We start from the raw sequence: 16,372 nt of genomic DNA on the forward strand, positions 1-16,372 counted from the left end.
TTCACCCCATTTTTTTGGCCAGTGAAGCCAAAGTCAAGAAGGCAAAAAAATGTTTTTTTTTGGCAGAAAATATGGGGTCAGTTCTCATTCCAGCAGCAGCAAAGTCCACTGATTCTCTATAGAATTATGATTCCCATAATATCTTCCATTCCATGACACACACTGCCTGTGCCAGCTGAAAAATGCAGGCAAAGTGGTAAACAGGAGGGTGTACATGCCCCCCGCAACTTCTAGCACTCTTCCATTTAGATAGCACCTGGGGCACATACCTCACTCACCCACCCAGTGCTACTGGGAGACTGGATTTGTTTCCAGGTGTGTGAGGATAGGATTTGTATAAGGAATTTTGTTCACTTCTTTTGCCTATGGTCTATACATTTTATGGGACAATGCAGTACTTACAGGAGCACAGTCATTTTTCTTTTGCTTGACATCAAAGGCAGATTCAGAAGGGGTGCACATCCCTATCTTAAACCATGCCACAGAGGCAACACCTGGGGATCTTTTTTAAATCCCTGAAGCAGGTAAGAGTCCCTCACCCCCACCTTGCTTCCCCTCTGTACTCAGCAGCACAACTCCCCACCCCCTTTCCACCCTTCCTCACCTGCTGCTGTTACTACCCGACCCTGCCGACCCAGAGGTAGGGGAAGCTCCAGAACTGCTCCTGCCCCACTCCAGCTGTGCTACATAAGGACCAGGTTCAGCTGAAGACAGTGGCAGTGACTGCAGCAGTGGATAGGTAACTCCACCCTGCCTTATATCCCCCAGATGTTCCCTGCCAGCCTGGGAGCAAACTCAGGGTGTGGTAACTGGCCTACTCCCGCCACTGTGGCTGTCCCCGGATAAGCCCTGCTCTCCATGCAGCCTGGATAGAGCAGAGGAAGAGTGGTGTTGGAGCTCCCCTGCCCTTAGGTCAGCTGGGGATGGTGGTTATGGTAGGTGGGGACCATGGTGAATGGAAGGGGTGGGGAAGCTACCACTGAGCACAGAGGGGAAGGGAGGGGATGCTGCAAAGGGTAGAGGGCAAGATTCTTACCTGCTTTGGGGACTTCTTTAGTCTGTCAGCTGTGGTGGGAGGGAAGAAGGAGGGAATGGCACTGGTTACTGTGCCTGCACGCTCTTACCTGTATCTGAGCATACTTGCTTAAATAAACAACTGTCTTTCTCATATAGCTACCCATTCAGGAAAGATTTTGTAAAGTAAAATGCAGCACTAGCAATGACCATTTGCAGCTATTTACCTGTCTAGCACATTACTGTGTCATTTTGAAGCTTGAGATTCATTCAGGAGACCATACTATTTGCATACAGTAGGCCTGGGTGAAGCAGTAGGGTTTGGTTCATGATTTACAAGTGTGGGGAGTGCACTAAACTCTGCCATTTGGCTTGAAGGTTCAAGTTCAATGAACTTTTGACTTCCAGGGAAACTTTCCTTAAGTGCAGAGTCCCTGGATTTGTAAACAGAGTAAGCATGAACTGCCAAATATAATTAACAAAAATATGAACTTTGTTCTGAGAACATACCTAAGGAAGACCCAGAGTATTTTGCACAGCTCCACTACATTATTGTATTAACAATAATGGAATGTAGCATGGATTAAATGACCAAAGAGGAAACAAAAAAAACAAAACAAAACTGAAAAAGCCTTAAAACACGTATAAAAATACCGCTGTTGTACTAAATTCCTAGTCCTAACAGGAATAAATTGTGATTTTTACTTTACTGCATGTCTGGGATGTCATTATTTGAAAGCAAGACAGTCTGGGAGCTGAGTTCATGACTTCTGACATCTGATATGGTGTAAGGTTCCCCCCACCCCCTCATTACTTTTACAGTCAAAACTTCCTTTTCCCAGCATTTCAACAGATTCTATATTTGATGTCTTTTAAACACCCAGTTTTCTTTAATCACCAAGGTTTGCACTATTGCTAAATCCCTCTACACTGTTGCATAATGTTTACTGGTGTAATTGTAAAGTGTGACACATACTTTAATAGCTCATATGCAGCCCTAGACCTGTTCACACACATGTGGTGTTAAGTTCCATATATGCAGTCAAGGTAGCAATTGGCTTTTACAGCATGCAGTCTTTTATAGGTGATGTGATAAAACAGAGTAGCAATATGTTGGCCAGATCCTGAAGTCTTTTCTTAGTGCGTATTCATCTCTCACTCACAGAAAGCTGGTGAGCACTGCCTCAAAATAACAAATATAATTAATACGTTCATAACTATTAAAGTAGATTTGGCAGAAAGCTACATGAGTTATCACAATAACGTGTTGCTTTAGATATAAAAATTGTGTGTTCTTCCTATGTAGCCTCTAGGACAGCCAAAGATGAAGGGATCATCTCTGCCTAGTCTTCTCTGTTCACTAAACACTGCCCTGAACGAAATGCATGTTATCTCAACCTGAACTGCCCAAACCTATACTCAGCAAGCTCCTTGGGTATGATTGGGAGCCGATTGATGAGAATATTTAAAGGCTGTTGGAAGAGATCCAAAGTAAAGCTTTTACATTTTGATCACAGAAAACTGGCACAAAGCTAACCCTAGTGGAGAAATACTGGGAAACATATGAAATTAACAGTTCTACAGAGCTTATTTTCTTAATGGGAACCTGATTACTTTTGAGGAGATGGGGCTGGGAGTACTCAGAGCTCTAATTAAAATTGGTTGAAATGCAAATGATAACACAGAAATGAAGTCAGCAGAGAGGATGGAGGTAGGAGTTTTAGCTTGAAATCAGAGCATCTGGGTCAAACTGATTTTTTAAAATTAATTAGGAATTGCAACGGAAAACTTAATTTTTAAGGGGTAATACAAATAACGATGGCAACTTCAAAGCAAGTAGCTTTAAGTCTTTAAAGTTAAAGATAAAAAAGACCAGTATGTAACTAAGGTGGGATGAGTATGGGGGGAGGGAGCGAATAGGGGCAGGGTTGGCTCCTAGGGAGCCCAGCCATGGGGCTGTTTTTGCTTGAGCAGAGATGACACTGCTACAGAAGTGGTAGTGGTAGTGGTAGTGGTAGCAGTAGCCTGCGATGGTAAGCCTTCCCTTCCACTCACCTACATTCCCCCACCCCCAGATCTACAGTGGTCAGCATGCCCCTGCATTCCCCCAGACCCTCCCCACCCAGCCTCAGGTGCTTCATAAACTCATTACACTTATGGAAAAGATGAGTAGGTTCATATAGCCCCAGACCTATTACAAAGATGTAGCATAGTCACTAAACCTTTTACAGCGGATTGCCTACTTTTGAATTTTGGCTGTCATTTTTGCAGTCTGAATTGCCACACATTTAAAAAAGTAGTATCACTGTACCTATGTGTATCCTGGCTGAATTTTGCAACAAAATACTTGTTCAAAGCATACTGAATGCCAGGCTATATTAAAGTGCTGGGCATGTCTACATGAGATGTTAACTGCACAGTTGACTAATTAACTGCACAATAAATGCCTTGGTGTCTACATGTGCACTCCTATTAGGCTGGAGTAAACTAATTTACTCCACAGCAGGATAGTACTTGTTTTTACAAGTACTATCCTGCTGCAGGTTAAAAACTACATAGCAGTACACACAGTAGCACACATGTAGATGCCACCTGGCTGGCTGGGGCATGAGGTTGCTTCAGTGTGGGGGCTGCCTGCCCCTTAGCCTCATGCTGAAGCTGCCTCCTGCCCAGCCAGCCCCTCCATACCACAACAACCTGTGGGGAGCAGCCTTGGGCTGGCAGACTGATCTCCAGGGTCCTCTGCCAGCCGGAGCTGCTCTGCCTGGGCTTCACATGCTGCACCTGAATAAGTTGCAGAGCTTATTGCCCAGTTAATTACTCCTGGGCACATATTCAAACAGTGTGCCTAGAAGCAATTAACTCCAGAAGAATAAACTCCACAGTTTAGTCAAGTGTTGTAATTGCACATATAGACACACGCCCTGTATACAATCCTAGAAGTAGATTTGATGAGATTCTTGGCATACCCAGTAAAACTTTTTTCAAATTAATTTCTAGAAAACTCTCATGTGAAAATGAAAATATTTTTTCACTCTTGTGAGCCAAATGCTCATTCTTATACTCAAATGTGTTTCAAAATACTGTTAAGAAATTGTGCTGACCATTTTGGATAACCTCTAATGGTCTTTGCGTTCTAAATCAGATTTTCTTGATGGAGCTCCAGTTTGATTTTCATAATACTATGTAACTATTTTTGTCAATTATTTATATGACATTCTAAATAAACTTAACACTATCCATAACACAGCATTTTCCAAGAGAGTTTACTACTGAATAGACAAAAATATGTATAGAGCAACAGTTCAAGTGTAGGAGAGTGTAGAGATTTCATTGACAAAGGCACTATAACGTCAAACGTAAGGAACATTTTAGACAAGAACAGGGAGTCTGTTTCACATGTTGGGGATGGTCCAAAAGACGACAGAAAGCCAAGAGTAGCAAAAAGGAGATGAAAAAGGAGAGGGAGTTGGGAGGAATTTGGACATGTGTAATAATAAGGAAAGGATATATTTGAGTGATACTGTAGTGGAAGAAGTGAGAATTTAGTGAGAACCTGGATAGATATGTCAGTGAAAACTGACTGAGAAATCAGGGGTGATATATATTAACCTGGGAGGGCAGGGACATTGTGCACTGACTGGGCAGAGAGGTGAGGCAATCTTATGAGGACAGAAACTAATAGACTAGTAGTCCTCAGTCTTCTTATAAACAAAACAGTCTATCAATCTATTAAAATGAGATTAGCCCTTTTAAATGCAACACAACATTGATAGCTTATTTTTCTTTGATTATTCACTGTGACTTCCAAGTCTCTTTTAGTCACTACTTCCTAGAATTAAATCTCTAGCCACCCTTATAAGTATGACCTGCATTTTTCTTCATAAGTGGATGACTTTGTATTTGGCTGTATAGAAATATAAGTTGTTTACTTGTCCTGGTTTACTAAATAATTCATGTCTTTCTGAAGCAATGACCTGGCCTTATTGTGGTTTACCATTCCCGAAATCCATGCACCACACCTATGGTGACAAGTTTTTGTTTCTTTCTATTTTCCTAACACTTGTGTTGCTTGCAAGCTTCATCAGTGATTAGTTTTTGTTTCTTTCAAACCCTTAACAACATGTTAAGAAGTCAAGAGCCAAAAACTGATCTCTGTAGGACTCCAATAGACACATACCTGCCTAATGATACCCTATTTGCAATTACATTTGGGACTTAACAACTAGCCAGTTTTTAACCCATTTAACATCTACCATGTATTATTCTCAGTTTTCAATCAAAATGCCCTAAGGTACTAAGTCAAATGTCCCAGCAGAAATTTAAGCATATTATACCAAAGATAGGAGTTTTTTCAACCAAACTTGTCTCCTTTACAACATGCATATTTCCCCCCCAAAATCACCCGTCGGAAATTGGGTTGCATGTCTTAAGCAGGGAAGCTGATTACAGCAGTGGAAGGGAAGCTGGGGAATAGGGGTGGGCAAAGTGGGCCCTAGTCAATTCAGATTTGGATTCAGCCAGAATCAGGGACAGTGATTTGATTCATTGATTCAGATCACTATCCCTGATTTGATTCAGCCAAATCCAAATCTGAAGACTAGATGCTGTTTCGGAGAATCAGCGATTTGGACATAGACACAGCTTTAAATGATTTTTTTGATATACCTTGAGGTAGCAGGCATGGCTTGTGAATGCTGCGATGGTGGGGTGGATGGAGAATCCCATAAAAGCATGGGGAGCTCTCCAGTGTGCTCAGCAGCGAACCTAGAAGTGGACTGGAAGTATTTCCATATTTCCAATCCACTTCTGGGTCTGCCAGGGAGTATGCAGCAGGGGGGGTGGCCTTCCCATCTCAGTGTTCAGCCTCAAGGGGACCCCAAGGGGGTCGCAGGGGGACAAAAAAACATTTAAAGCTGTCTCTATGTCTGAATCTCCAGATCTCTCCAAATTGATTTGGAAGGTTCTGATTCAATTCAGCAAGATTAAAGGGTCCTTTGATTCAATTCAGATTCAGCCACCGAACTGGGCTGAATCTCCACCGAATTGAATCAGGGACCAAAGCTTTGCATAGCCCTAATGGGGACACTGAAATGGCTGCCACACTTCTTTCTAAGCTGGTCACGTGGAGGGATGGATGGACTTCACTCGTCAGTGTCACTAGATGCTGCCAAAGTGGCAGCAACTTTTGACTGAGTAGTCATGGGGAGGGTACTGAAAAGTATACTCTTCCTGTATTCCATGCAGTCAGAAATCAGCTATGACTTGGCAACTGTTCTTTTCTTCATTCTACCTGCCTAAAACATGGTGTGTGTCATACGGGGGGCAGTATGTGAGTAAATATGGTATTTTCCATAAAGTCACATTGATTGACATTATATTACTTTCCTTTTCATTATTTATTCATATATTAATTCATTATTTTTTAATGTAACACCAACTTCTTATTCAACTGCATAAGAGATGAGCTTGCATTATATACAGGTATGGAGCATTTTGGAATATTTTTTACACTTTCCCAACCTGGCTTTCTTATTTTCTTCTGCCACTTACTTCAGATAAAGCTGTCATAGTAGAATTAAAAAAAAAAATGTGCATGGTATTTAGTCAGAAAAACATGTCTCAATTCATGAGCTTCATAGTGTTTAGTAGGGGTGTGCGAAATGGGCCCTACTTGATTCGGATTCAGATTCGGCCTGAATCAGGCACAGTGATTCGATCCACTGATTCGGATCACTGTCCCTGAATTGATTTGGCCAAATCCAAAACTGGCAATTCGATACTGATTCGGTGAATCAGCGATTTGGACACAGACACAGCTTTAAAAGATTTTTTCTACATACCTTGAGGTACTAGCGTGGCTCATGATCACTGCAGTGCTGGGGTGGATGGAGCATCCCACAGCAGCGCAGGGGGATCTCCAGAGTGCTCAGCAGCAAACTTGGAAGTGGACCAAAAGTACTTCCGGCCCACTTCTGGGTCTGCTGGGGAGCATGCTGGGGGCCTCCCCCACACACCCCCCCCGGCCTGGCAATTAGCCGCAGGGGTCCCTGGATGCCCTCCCCCCCAGAGCCAGGAGGCACTAGTTGCCAAGCTGGGGGGATACAGGGCGGGGCCCTCCATACTCCCCGGTGGGCCAGGAAGTGTACCGGAAGTTCATCTGATCCACTTCTGGGTCTGCTGCTGAGCGTGCTGGGGAGTCCAAGGCACTCCTGTGAGATGCTGCATCTGCCCCAGCATGGCAGCGTTCAGAGTCCCTGCTACCTAGAGGTATGTAGAAAAAACATTTAAAACTGTATCTACATCCGTATCACCGAATCTATCTGAATCTCTCCTAATCAATTCGGAGAGATTAAAGGGTCTTCTGATTTGATTCAGATTCAGAGATACAGCCACCAAATCAGGCTGATTCTCACTGAATCAAATCAGAGAACCGAAGCTTCGCATAGTCCTAGTGTTTAGAAGGCTTGAAAGGAGGTTTGTATGGTATGAAAATCTTCTCATACGTACTTGTCTATTTTGTTTTATTTGCTTAAAACTAGTACAGTCAAGGTACACAATTTGAAAGAAAATGCGTGTAAAATACTTACTTCATCATCACAGCTTATGGAGCATCTGCCATCAAGAGATGCACACTGTAAAGGATACCAATAAGATGTATATTTCACACTAAACTTTTATTTTCTATTCTGATAATTTTATGATTTATATTTTAAACATGATAACGAGCAACATTTTAAAAAGAATGATAAAACTGATTGCAGCTTAATCAATGACAGTAACTTACTGGGGAAAGGCCACAAGAGGATTTGACTGCAGCAGGAATGAGTTAAATCTAGTATAATTACATCTACATCAAAGGGATTAGGTCATGCTATGCCAATTTCAGTTGTTTGGTCCAATCTTTAAAGCCTACCTTAAATGATACATGTTCATAAACCTTACATAGAGAAGAGTTAGTTATTCCCCACAAGGGGTTGTCTAAGTCACGTCTCAGTCCATATTTCAGATAATATTTTAGAGATGCTTATTCTCAAAAATAGTACAGTTCCAATTTACTCTCAAAATGAGAATGTAATCTCTTGATCCTCTTACAATTGGATGAGATTATTTTGTTTAATAAATACACATTTTAAACCCTAAGTAAACCATTTTAAATGCAATTTATTAGAGGCTATAAAGAAGAAGATAGCCAAACATGATTTAATTGAGGTGGTACATCACTACATCATATTTCACATTGCTAAAAGCTAGACTGCCTGTCTACTACAGGTCCTGAGTAAGGGACAGGGCATGAATCTGCTGCTCAGGAATTACCAGCAACCAAAACGTCACTCAGGGTACATCTACATGTTCATTAATGCACTTTTGCTACTACACATTACGTTTAGTACCTGCAATATAAAATACTATATAAAGGCACATTAGGCTGTCCTAATGGGCAGTAGCAAAAGTGCACACCTTTCTAGCGATGTTTAATGTAGACTAATTCTACTGTGCATTAGGATATTAGCACTGTTTTTGACATGATGCTATAATGTGCAGTAGAGTAGGCTACTGAGCATTAAAGTGTAAATGTAGATGCTCCCACGGCTACATTATTTAGTGTTTGATTACTTCTCCCAGTGCTGCCTGTACTGTCTTGTGCACCAAAGCAGAAGTGAAGTCAGAGTTCTACCTAACCCTTGCCCACCTACCATAGATTGGGAATTGAAGCACCATGGAGGCTGCTCCTGTCTAAATCACCATCCATAATACAGGTAGCCTGCACAAGGGAATGATTAATTCCCTGAATGGACATGATGAGGCCCCCAGCTATGCACTTAGTAATAAGTGTGTACATTGGAAGAAAGTGAGCAAAAATTGAGTAATTTGAAATCATGTGCAAAGATTTTCAATACAGTGAAATCATGTTTGTTTATATTTTAATTCTGATGTTATTAAAAAGTGTTAGCTAGTGATAAAAACATTAACACTGAAGAGGAAATTCAGAACTATCAGGTGATGATTTTGACTTTCTCTTGATTTACCCTAAAGTAATTATTCATGGCTTTGTAGCTTACTTGGAGACCTAATCTTGAGAATCCTTTCACTTCTACAAGTGAAGGATCAACACCAGAGCAATTAACCCTGTGAACATTATGTCATAATGAATTGAAAAGTAAATTGGAACAGCCTGTAGTAACAGCTTTACAGACACCCATAGGAACTCTTGCAGTTCCTTGGCCAACCATATGCTTTATGCTACCATCTGTACAGTAAGAGAATGAATATGGACTTATCTACATAGAAAACACCAAATGGAAACATACCTGTCTGCTGGCAGTCCAAAACTTCCGCTGGAAAAATTCAAGTTTCATCTGGATACCTACGGCTGGTAAAAATGATAAATAAAAATATGGTTTTAAAAACCCTGTCATGATTATTTAGAATTAACCATAGTGGAAATGCTGATGAATCTTCTTGAAATCATACTAGTTCAGTTTCAGAAACCACGTGATCACACATCAAATAAGACTTACCTTTTGTTTAAAAATATCAAGGCACTGATGACAAAACATGTTAGGAATGCACAGACCAGGAGTTAAGAAGATTGTACACTTCTTTACCCTTAAAATAAAGGGCCTACAAACTGGCAAGAAGGCACTGGATTCTTATTAATCCTGTTCCATTCTTAAAACCTGCTGTACAATGCAGAGGTCTAACTGGGCATTTCTGCACTCTGGGTGAAGTAGTCACAGCTGGGCTGCTGCCAGTGGCCAGGACAGCAGCAGTGGTGGCAGCTATTTATGTTGCCCTTATTAAGCCCCATCTATATGTTAGACTTAAGCCATAATTCAGTCAAGGCCACACATTCAGTCAATTAATGGCACGATAAGAAGAGGAATAAGCTACAAAGTCATTTCACAAAATATGTGTAATACCTTTGTAGCTGCTTCCTATCATGTCATTAACTGAATGTGTGGCCAAGGGTCCGTGTAGCAGGGAGCCCTATCAACTGATTGGTGAAATACCACCCCCCCCCCCCCTTTTCCCATGGCTCAGAGATTGCAGCAGCTGTGGTTTCTCAGCCTCCACCCCCCCACCCCACACAGCCAGGAGATTACAACAGCTGCAATCTTGCTGCTGTAGGGTGCACCCCCATGGCTAAGAGCCCTGTCAGCTGACCCAGGCTCTCAGCCAAGGGAACTTGCTTGCTTCTGACACCCCCTGCACTGGGAATAAGGTGCAACAAGATCTAATGTGATCCACACAATTGTGCATCCTGCCAAGCATATGTGGCAGGGCAGGAGGTGTGATTGTATGGATAGTGCATTAGATTCCATCGTGTAAAAATTAAGTTTATTTCCTACCTATAGGGACTTTTTATCATCTTTAATTTCCCCTGAGCCTGATGGGAATGTGAGCCTGAAAGCTGGCAGAAAGTTTTTTTTTTGTGATTTCTTAGTTGGTCTAATCAAAGGTATAATCTCTGAACCAAGAGTTCTAGATTTTTGTATTTCTTTTTGTCTCAGACCAACATGGTTACCAAATACATCCCTGAAACATAGAAGATGCCGAATTTTAGCTGATTTTCGATTTTAAATTTCATTGCTGAACAACAAGAAAGATTTCTACACCTCCCTGCTTGCCATGTGACACCACTAGGGAAGGAATCCTGCCTCATCTGCAACAGAGGAACTCACAAAGACACTTTCATGGACCCAAAGGGTCAGATTTCCATCTTCAGCTTCCTCTGTGCAAAAATGAATTTTATTTCCTGTCAGAGGTGAACCGAGCAGGGCCCGGCCCCTGCTCCAATCCCAGACCCCAAGAAGCTGCTGCCGCCATTGGTGGCAGAAGTGGTGGGAGGGGGGGTAGCGAGTGGCTGGACGCAGAACTGCTGCTCCACCCAGATCCATGCCACCGCTGCTCCGCCTGGCTCCATGGGGCCCCCCAAAGCATGGGGCCCCCCAAAGCATGGGGCCTGGGGTGGTAGCTCTGATTCATGCCCCTCTAGAGAGATCCCTGTTTCCTATCTATGGGGACTTTTTACTATCTTTAAATTTTCCTTGGGTCTGATAAAGGTTGTGTGAGCCCAAAAGCTTGCAGAAAAAGATAATTTTTTTGGTGATTTCATAGTTGGTCTAATAAAAGGTATCATCTCTGAACCAGGAGTTCTAGATTTTTGCATTTCTTTAGATCCCATTGTGCCTTTACCTGCTCATGAGGAGGGGCCCTTAGTTATGCCACTGGTAAAATGTCCCTGGGCAGAGATACCTGCAAGTTCTGTATGCCAATTTAACTTCTTGCAGCAGTGAAGATGCTTCCTGACAAATTCACTATACAATTTGCTACTTAAAAATAAACTATACAAAAAATCAAGTTGTTCTGGGAAGTCAGCAGAGGCTTAATTCATTTCTTTCTTGCGGATCTATGGCACGGATCACCTTTAATCATATTTGCATTTTCCACAGTCTCTTACTCCAATCAAACATTGGTCTTGTTTTCACAAATATGTGGCAGATGAAATCATGAACACTTTTCATATTGTGTTCCTCATAGCAAGTAAGCAAAAATTAAAAATAAAGGAAAGTTTCTCTATTGGATCAGCCTAAAAATATTTCTCTACCAACTGTGCCTCATATACAACACTACTTGAGAGGATAAATACGGAAATACTCTGTGAACAAGATCCACAGCACATTTTCTCCAGCTATCTCGTATTATATTGTCATTTATTTTATGGTCAGTGAGGAGATGCTATCTGACAACCATGCAGAACATATTTCCTGCATCTGTTATATTCCTTTATAGCCATTTCTCACACAGAAGTAATCTGCACACTCCACTTCCTTTTTCTGAAACAGAGGCAAAATATACACCATATTTGCAGGCTACACCACAATAAATGCTATCTGAATATTTTAAAATCTTAACCTTATATTCCAGTTGTATTGATAAGATGTATGAAAAGTAGTTCACTAAAGTGTCTGGTACAGATTCTTTAAGTCAGTGGGAGACCTGACACGTGGCCCCAGTTCTACATGTTTACCTATGTGTGCGCCTAGATTTATGCATATAAGCATTTTTATTGAAGTCACTGGGGCTAGGGACAGACATTCAAAAAGCCTGAGCCTGAATTGATTCAATCTTTGCTGGTTAGTCTAACCTGGCTAGGCTAAATCACTGTGTAACTGCATAGACATCCCAGAAATGCAGGCACATGCCTGCAGTGGCTCAGGCTAGAAGCTGGGGGGGGGCTAGAGCAGCCCTCCCTTCCCTTCCAGAATGCTGAGCTGAGGAGAGGGGTGTGGCCAGGCCCCAGCAGGATGCTCTGATTAGCCCAGCAGGGAATTGATAACAATGTTTATCGCCCCTAATTCAGTGTTTATCACTCCATTAAGAAAACAACAGAGGAACAGTACTGGCTACCTGGTGATTCTCCCTGTTGATTCTACCTGTTGACACAATAGGGACCCACAGGCAGCATGTGGTCTGCTAGCTGATACACAGATACCTCTCAGCAAGGCAGAGGGGAGGGGGGAATTCCTGCTTAGCAGGGAGTGATGACAGGGAGGGGGGAAGCAACCCGCAGTCTCTGCCAGGGTTACAACCAGGGAGCATAGGGGAGGGGCCAGCCCTGCTTTGGGGCAGAGAGCCTCGCCTAGCCAAGAGAGCATGCCGGGATGCTGGGGGAGTTTGGTTTATCTTAAGCCAGCAAGAGGTCTGGGATAGACATTACATAAACCAGTTTGACCCAAATCAGTTAAGTCTGATACTCCATTCAACCAGGTTTATCTCAAACCAGTTTCAGCCATTTTCAAACTGGATTATGTACACTGAACATCTATTCTGTTACAGGTTTGAACCATTTTCTAATCACTTAAACCGGTTTATGTGTAAGGTCTTTTCCTAGCATGAGCATACTTGCATACTTAATATTAGGTACATGGTTGCTGTATTGAAGTTTGGATTTGCCCAATTCTGATGGGTACAGAGAACGCCAGGTGCAATATTAAGTAGCTTCATCTCCCCTTGATTTTAACTGATATTAATGCTCAGTACCATGAAGGTTCAGACTTATTTTTAAATTGATGGGGAATGGATTATGTGCCTTTCTACTCAGCATTAAAACATGATCCAATTTCTACAAAGAAGAAATTTTTGCAGAACTTTTCTCTGTACTCTGTAGGGGAATAACATGCATTTCTCAATCTGTACCACTCATCTTCAAATTTTTTAACCTTTGTTCTTAAAAAATATTTGGTGAGGCACAGTGGATTCTGCTTCTCTCTTCGCTGGTTTGCCAAGTCTGTGTCATAAAGCCTACTTAGTTGTGGAGGACAGATAAAGGCACATATACAACAGAACCTGTTTCTACAGGTTATTTACGAATCTCATCTTGTGAATAACCTATGCAGAAGGGTTGAGGTACTGAGGGCAAGATTTTCCGAAGTATTTTGGTGCCTGAATATATAGATTTTTCAAAAGACTCAGGTTTGGCAGTTAAATCCTACAGACAACAAAGGGCATGTGCATAACTTTCTTAAGTATTTTGATAAATATTGTAAATGCCTATCTGAACCTTTAGATTCCTAAGTGGCTCTGAAATGCTTTCTACACAATAAGTTTTAACATCCTACAGTTACTAAAGAGCACCTTTTATCCAAGGGTGTTAAAGCACTTCAGGAACATGGCCATCTATTATTTTACCCTTTTATTGATGGAAAATGTGAAACATATAGAGAATAAAATGGCATGCTAATGCCACTCAGGCAGTCAAAAGCAAAACCTGGGGACACAGTGTAGGTTGGCTGACTCAAAAAAAAACCGCTCTAACTACTAGACAACGCTGACTATTTAAAAGGGCACAGCTTGTGGTCAGATATTCTTCAATTGAGGTGTAGAGTTAGGTCAATGGCGAACTTCAGAACATAACACAAGACTGCAGTTATTAGGAAGCAAATTATTGAGAACAAAATGGGGTTTATTGGCAGTGAAACAGGTTAACAGTGGTTCATCCCCTGCAGGTTGAAGAAACAGAGCTTTGATCAGCCCCTAGCCAGCAAGCAAGCAGTCCAAGCAGGGAGGAGAGGGAAGACAGGCAGAGCTTTACCAGGGGACCAGACCCCAGTGCTGCAGGCAGGCCCCTAGTGCAGCCTGGCCCTGCTGCTCAGCATAAGCCCCCACCCCCGGGCTGCATGCTGCATCCTGCTCACTGCCACTGGCACCAGGCTCTGGCAGAACTTGCTGGGCAGGCTGGGGGCTTGCACTGGGCAACAGGGCCTAATCCTGCCTTCTATGAAGCCAGCCCGGACCTGCCATCCAGCATGTCCCACAGGTGCCCAGCACCAGTGGTAGCTAAAAGGTTGCAGCAGGCAGCCCTACTGGGGTAGGTGAGGGGGTGGAGCAAGCCCACGTCCTAGCTCCAGAAGCCCTGCTAGGGAGGGCTGTGACAGGGGCTTCCCCCTTATTGAGCCCCTAGCCCAGCCTGTCCCTGCCACTTGGCACAAGCCCCCCAGGGCTGACTGCTGCATCTGCTGGCTGCTGCTGGTGCCAGGATCTGACAGGACATGACAGGCAAGCTGGGGGCATATGCTGGGCAATAGGGCCTAATCCTGACTTTTATGGAGCTAGCCCAGCCCAGCCCTGCCACTTCATGAGTCCCACAGGAGTCCAGCACCAGCGGTAGCTGGAAGGATGCAGCAGGCAGCCATAGGGACTTATGTTGGGCAATGGGACCCAATCCTTGCTTTAATGGGGCCCGCCTGCCTAGGTGGGAATAGGGAAATTCCCAGGGAATAGACCAGCTTGGGGGGCTGAGACTGAGGTGACGGAGGGGGGGATTTCCCTCCCCACCCCACATTTTAGTGACATACTGGCCCAACTGCATGGGAGGGAGTCACCACCTCCCCCCATCCCCGCAGCTGGGCAGAGCAGGGCTCAGGGAGAGCCCATTCCAGGGAAAACCTCCCTGGAGGCCTGGAGTTTCCGCAGATGGGCAGATGCTCCAGTCCAGGCTGGCTAGGGACAGGGGACTGTTTCCCACTTTGTGAGGACAGCAGGGGTTTGGGGGTGTGCTGACCAGCCAATTGGGGATGGTCCAGCTGCCAGCAGGCTAGGAAGCATGCTTTAGCACCCCTTGCCTTTTGGCCTACACCAATGTAGGCCTCTGCCTGCTTTTCCCAACTAAAAAGTAAATCTTTTTTATGTTGGTATCCGTTCAATCTACACAGATTAGAGAAACCTTCATGGATTGAATCAATTCTGACTTGGGCCTTTTGACTCTCTATACTTAGCCCAAAGAGACACCTACAGGACTTCAAAGGTTCTGTGCTTTGCTACAGTAAATAGCAAATAGCTCCAGTAAATAATAGTGTGATCTTGATGTGACAGGCTCGTGGCCACAGGGGCAGCTATGACACCCCCTGGTGGCCTTGCATTTCCTGCCCAGCTCGGACTCTACTGTCTCTTTCCCTAGATTGCTCCCCCACCATGCCTTATTCTTAATATTAAAGGTTGATTAAGAGAGTTGCCAACAGGCCTTAGAGTGAGCCCTCATATTAATAATTTCCTACTAGGTGTCTCGTGAGGCCCCACTAGCCTCACTCCAGCCCTCAGGCCTGATAGGTCCCTCTCAGTCTGACCAGGTCCCTGTAGGGCACCTGTAGTCTTAACGGAAAATTGCCTGGCTCTTTTTCCTTCCCTACACCACATCCCAAGCTGAGCAGATGTTCTCTCCCTTTGATGTTGACTATTTATACACTCATCCCCCTTGGGCCCTTGTACCTCCTGGTCTCCTCCGGGCCTTCAGACCCCTGGTCCTGCATGCAGCCCCTCCTCCACGCTCTTGGACCCTCTAGTCCGGCTTAGCCTGCTCTGGGTGTATGGAGCCTCCGGCTCAGCTCACCCCTTCCCTGGGCATGTGGACCCTCTGGTCCAGGTCTCAGCCTTTTCCTAGCCTCCTGGACCCCTTATTGGGCCCCCAGTCTCAGTCTGAGGTCTCCTGGGTCACCAGTTCTCTAAATAGGGTTGAGCCTGTTACCGCAGGGCTCAAGGCTAAACTACCAGCATAACCTAAATAAACAAGAAGCGTTGCAGCCCTCCAGCAGACACCTCAAACCCACCAAGGGTTTAACATAATACAAAGGCCACTTGCCTGTAAACCCAGTCTTTCTCTGCCCAGGAACTTGCCTCTATTCCCAGGCCTGCAGAGTTGTTTAGCTAAATCCAGGTCCCTTCAGGAGCCCTGTTGCCCTGAAATCAGGAGCTCCTCACTTCATGATTGTTAGAGCAAAACCAACTGACCCATGCAAGCTCTGAACTGATGTAGTTCAAGCCTGAGCCCTCTTTCAGTCAGGTGAGTCCCTCATTA

General features: G+C 43.8%; 1 protein-coding gene across 3 annotated transcripts in view; it reads right to left on the minus strand.

Moving 5' to 3' along the window:
- The window catches only part of CACNA2D3 (calcium voltage-gated channel auxiliary subunit alpha2delta 3), a 913,092-nt gene that overhangs the window by 58,333 nt on the left and 838,387 nt on the right, over positions 1–16,372 (minus strand). For all 3 annotated transcript variants that reach the window (XM_059716157.1, XM_019495461.2, XM_019495460.2), the window contains exons 28-29: positions 9,327–9,388; positions 7,605–7,649 (exon numbers count right to left, since the gene is read on the minus strand). In XM_059716157.1, coding sequence (XP_059572140.1) covers positions 7,605–7,649; positions 9,327–9,388 — 107 coding nt within the window. The remainder of the gene's footprint in view (positions 1–7,604; positions 7,650–9,326; positions 9,389–16,372) is intronic.

Source organism: Alligator mississippiensis, chromosome 12 (genome assembly GCF_030867095.1).
Source record: "Alligator mississippiensis isolate rAllMis1 chromosome 12, rAllMis1, whole genome shotgun sequence".
Classification (NCBI taxonomy): domain Eukaryota; kingdom Metazoa; phylum Chordata; order Crocodylia; family Alligatoridae; genus Alligator; species Alligator mississippiensis.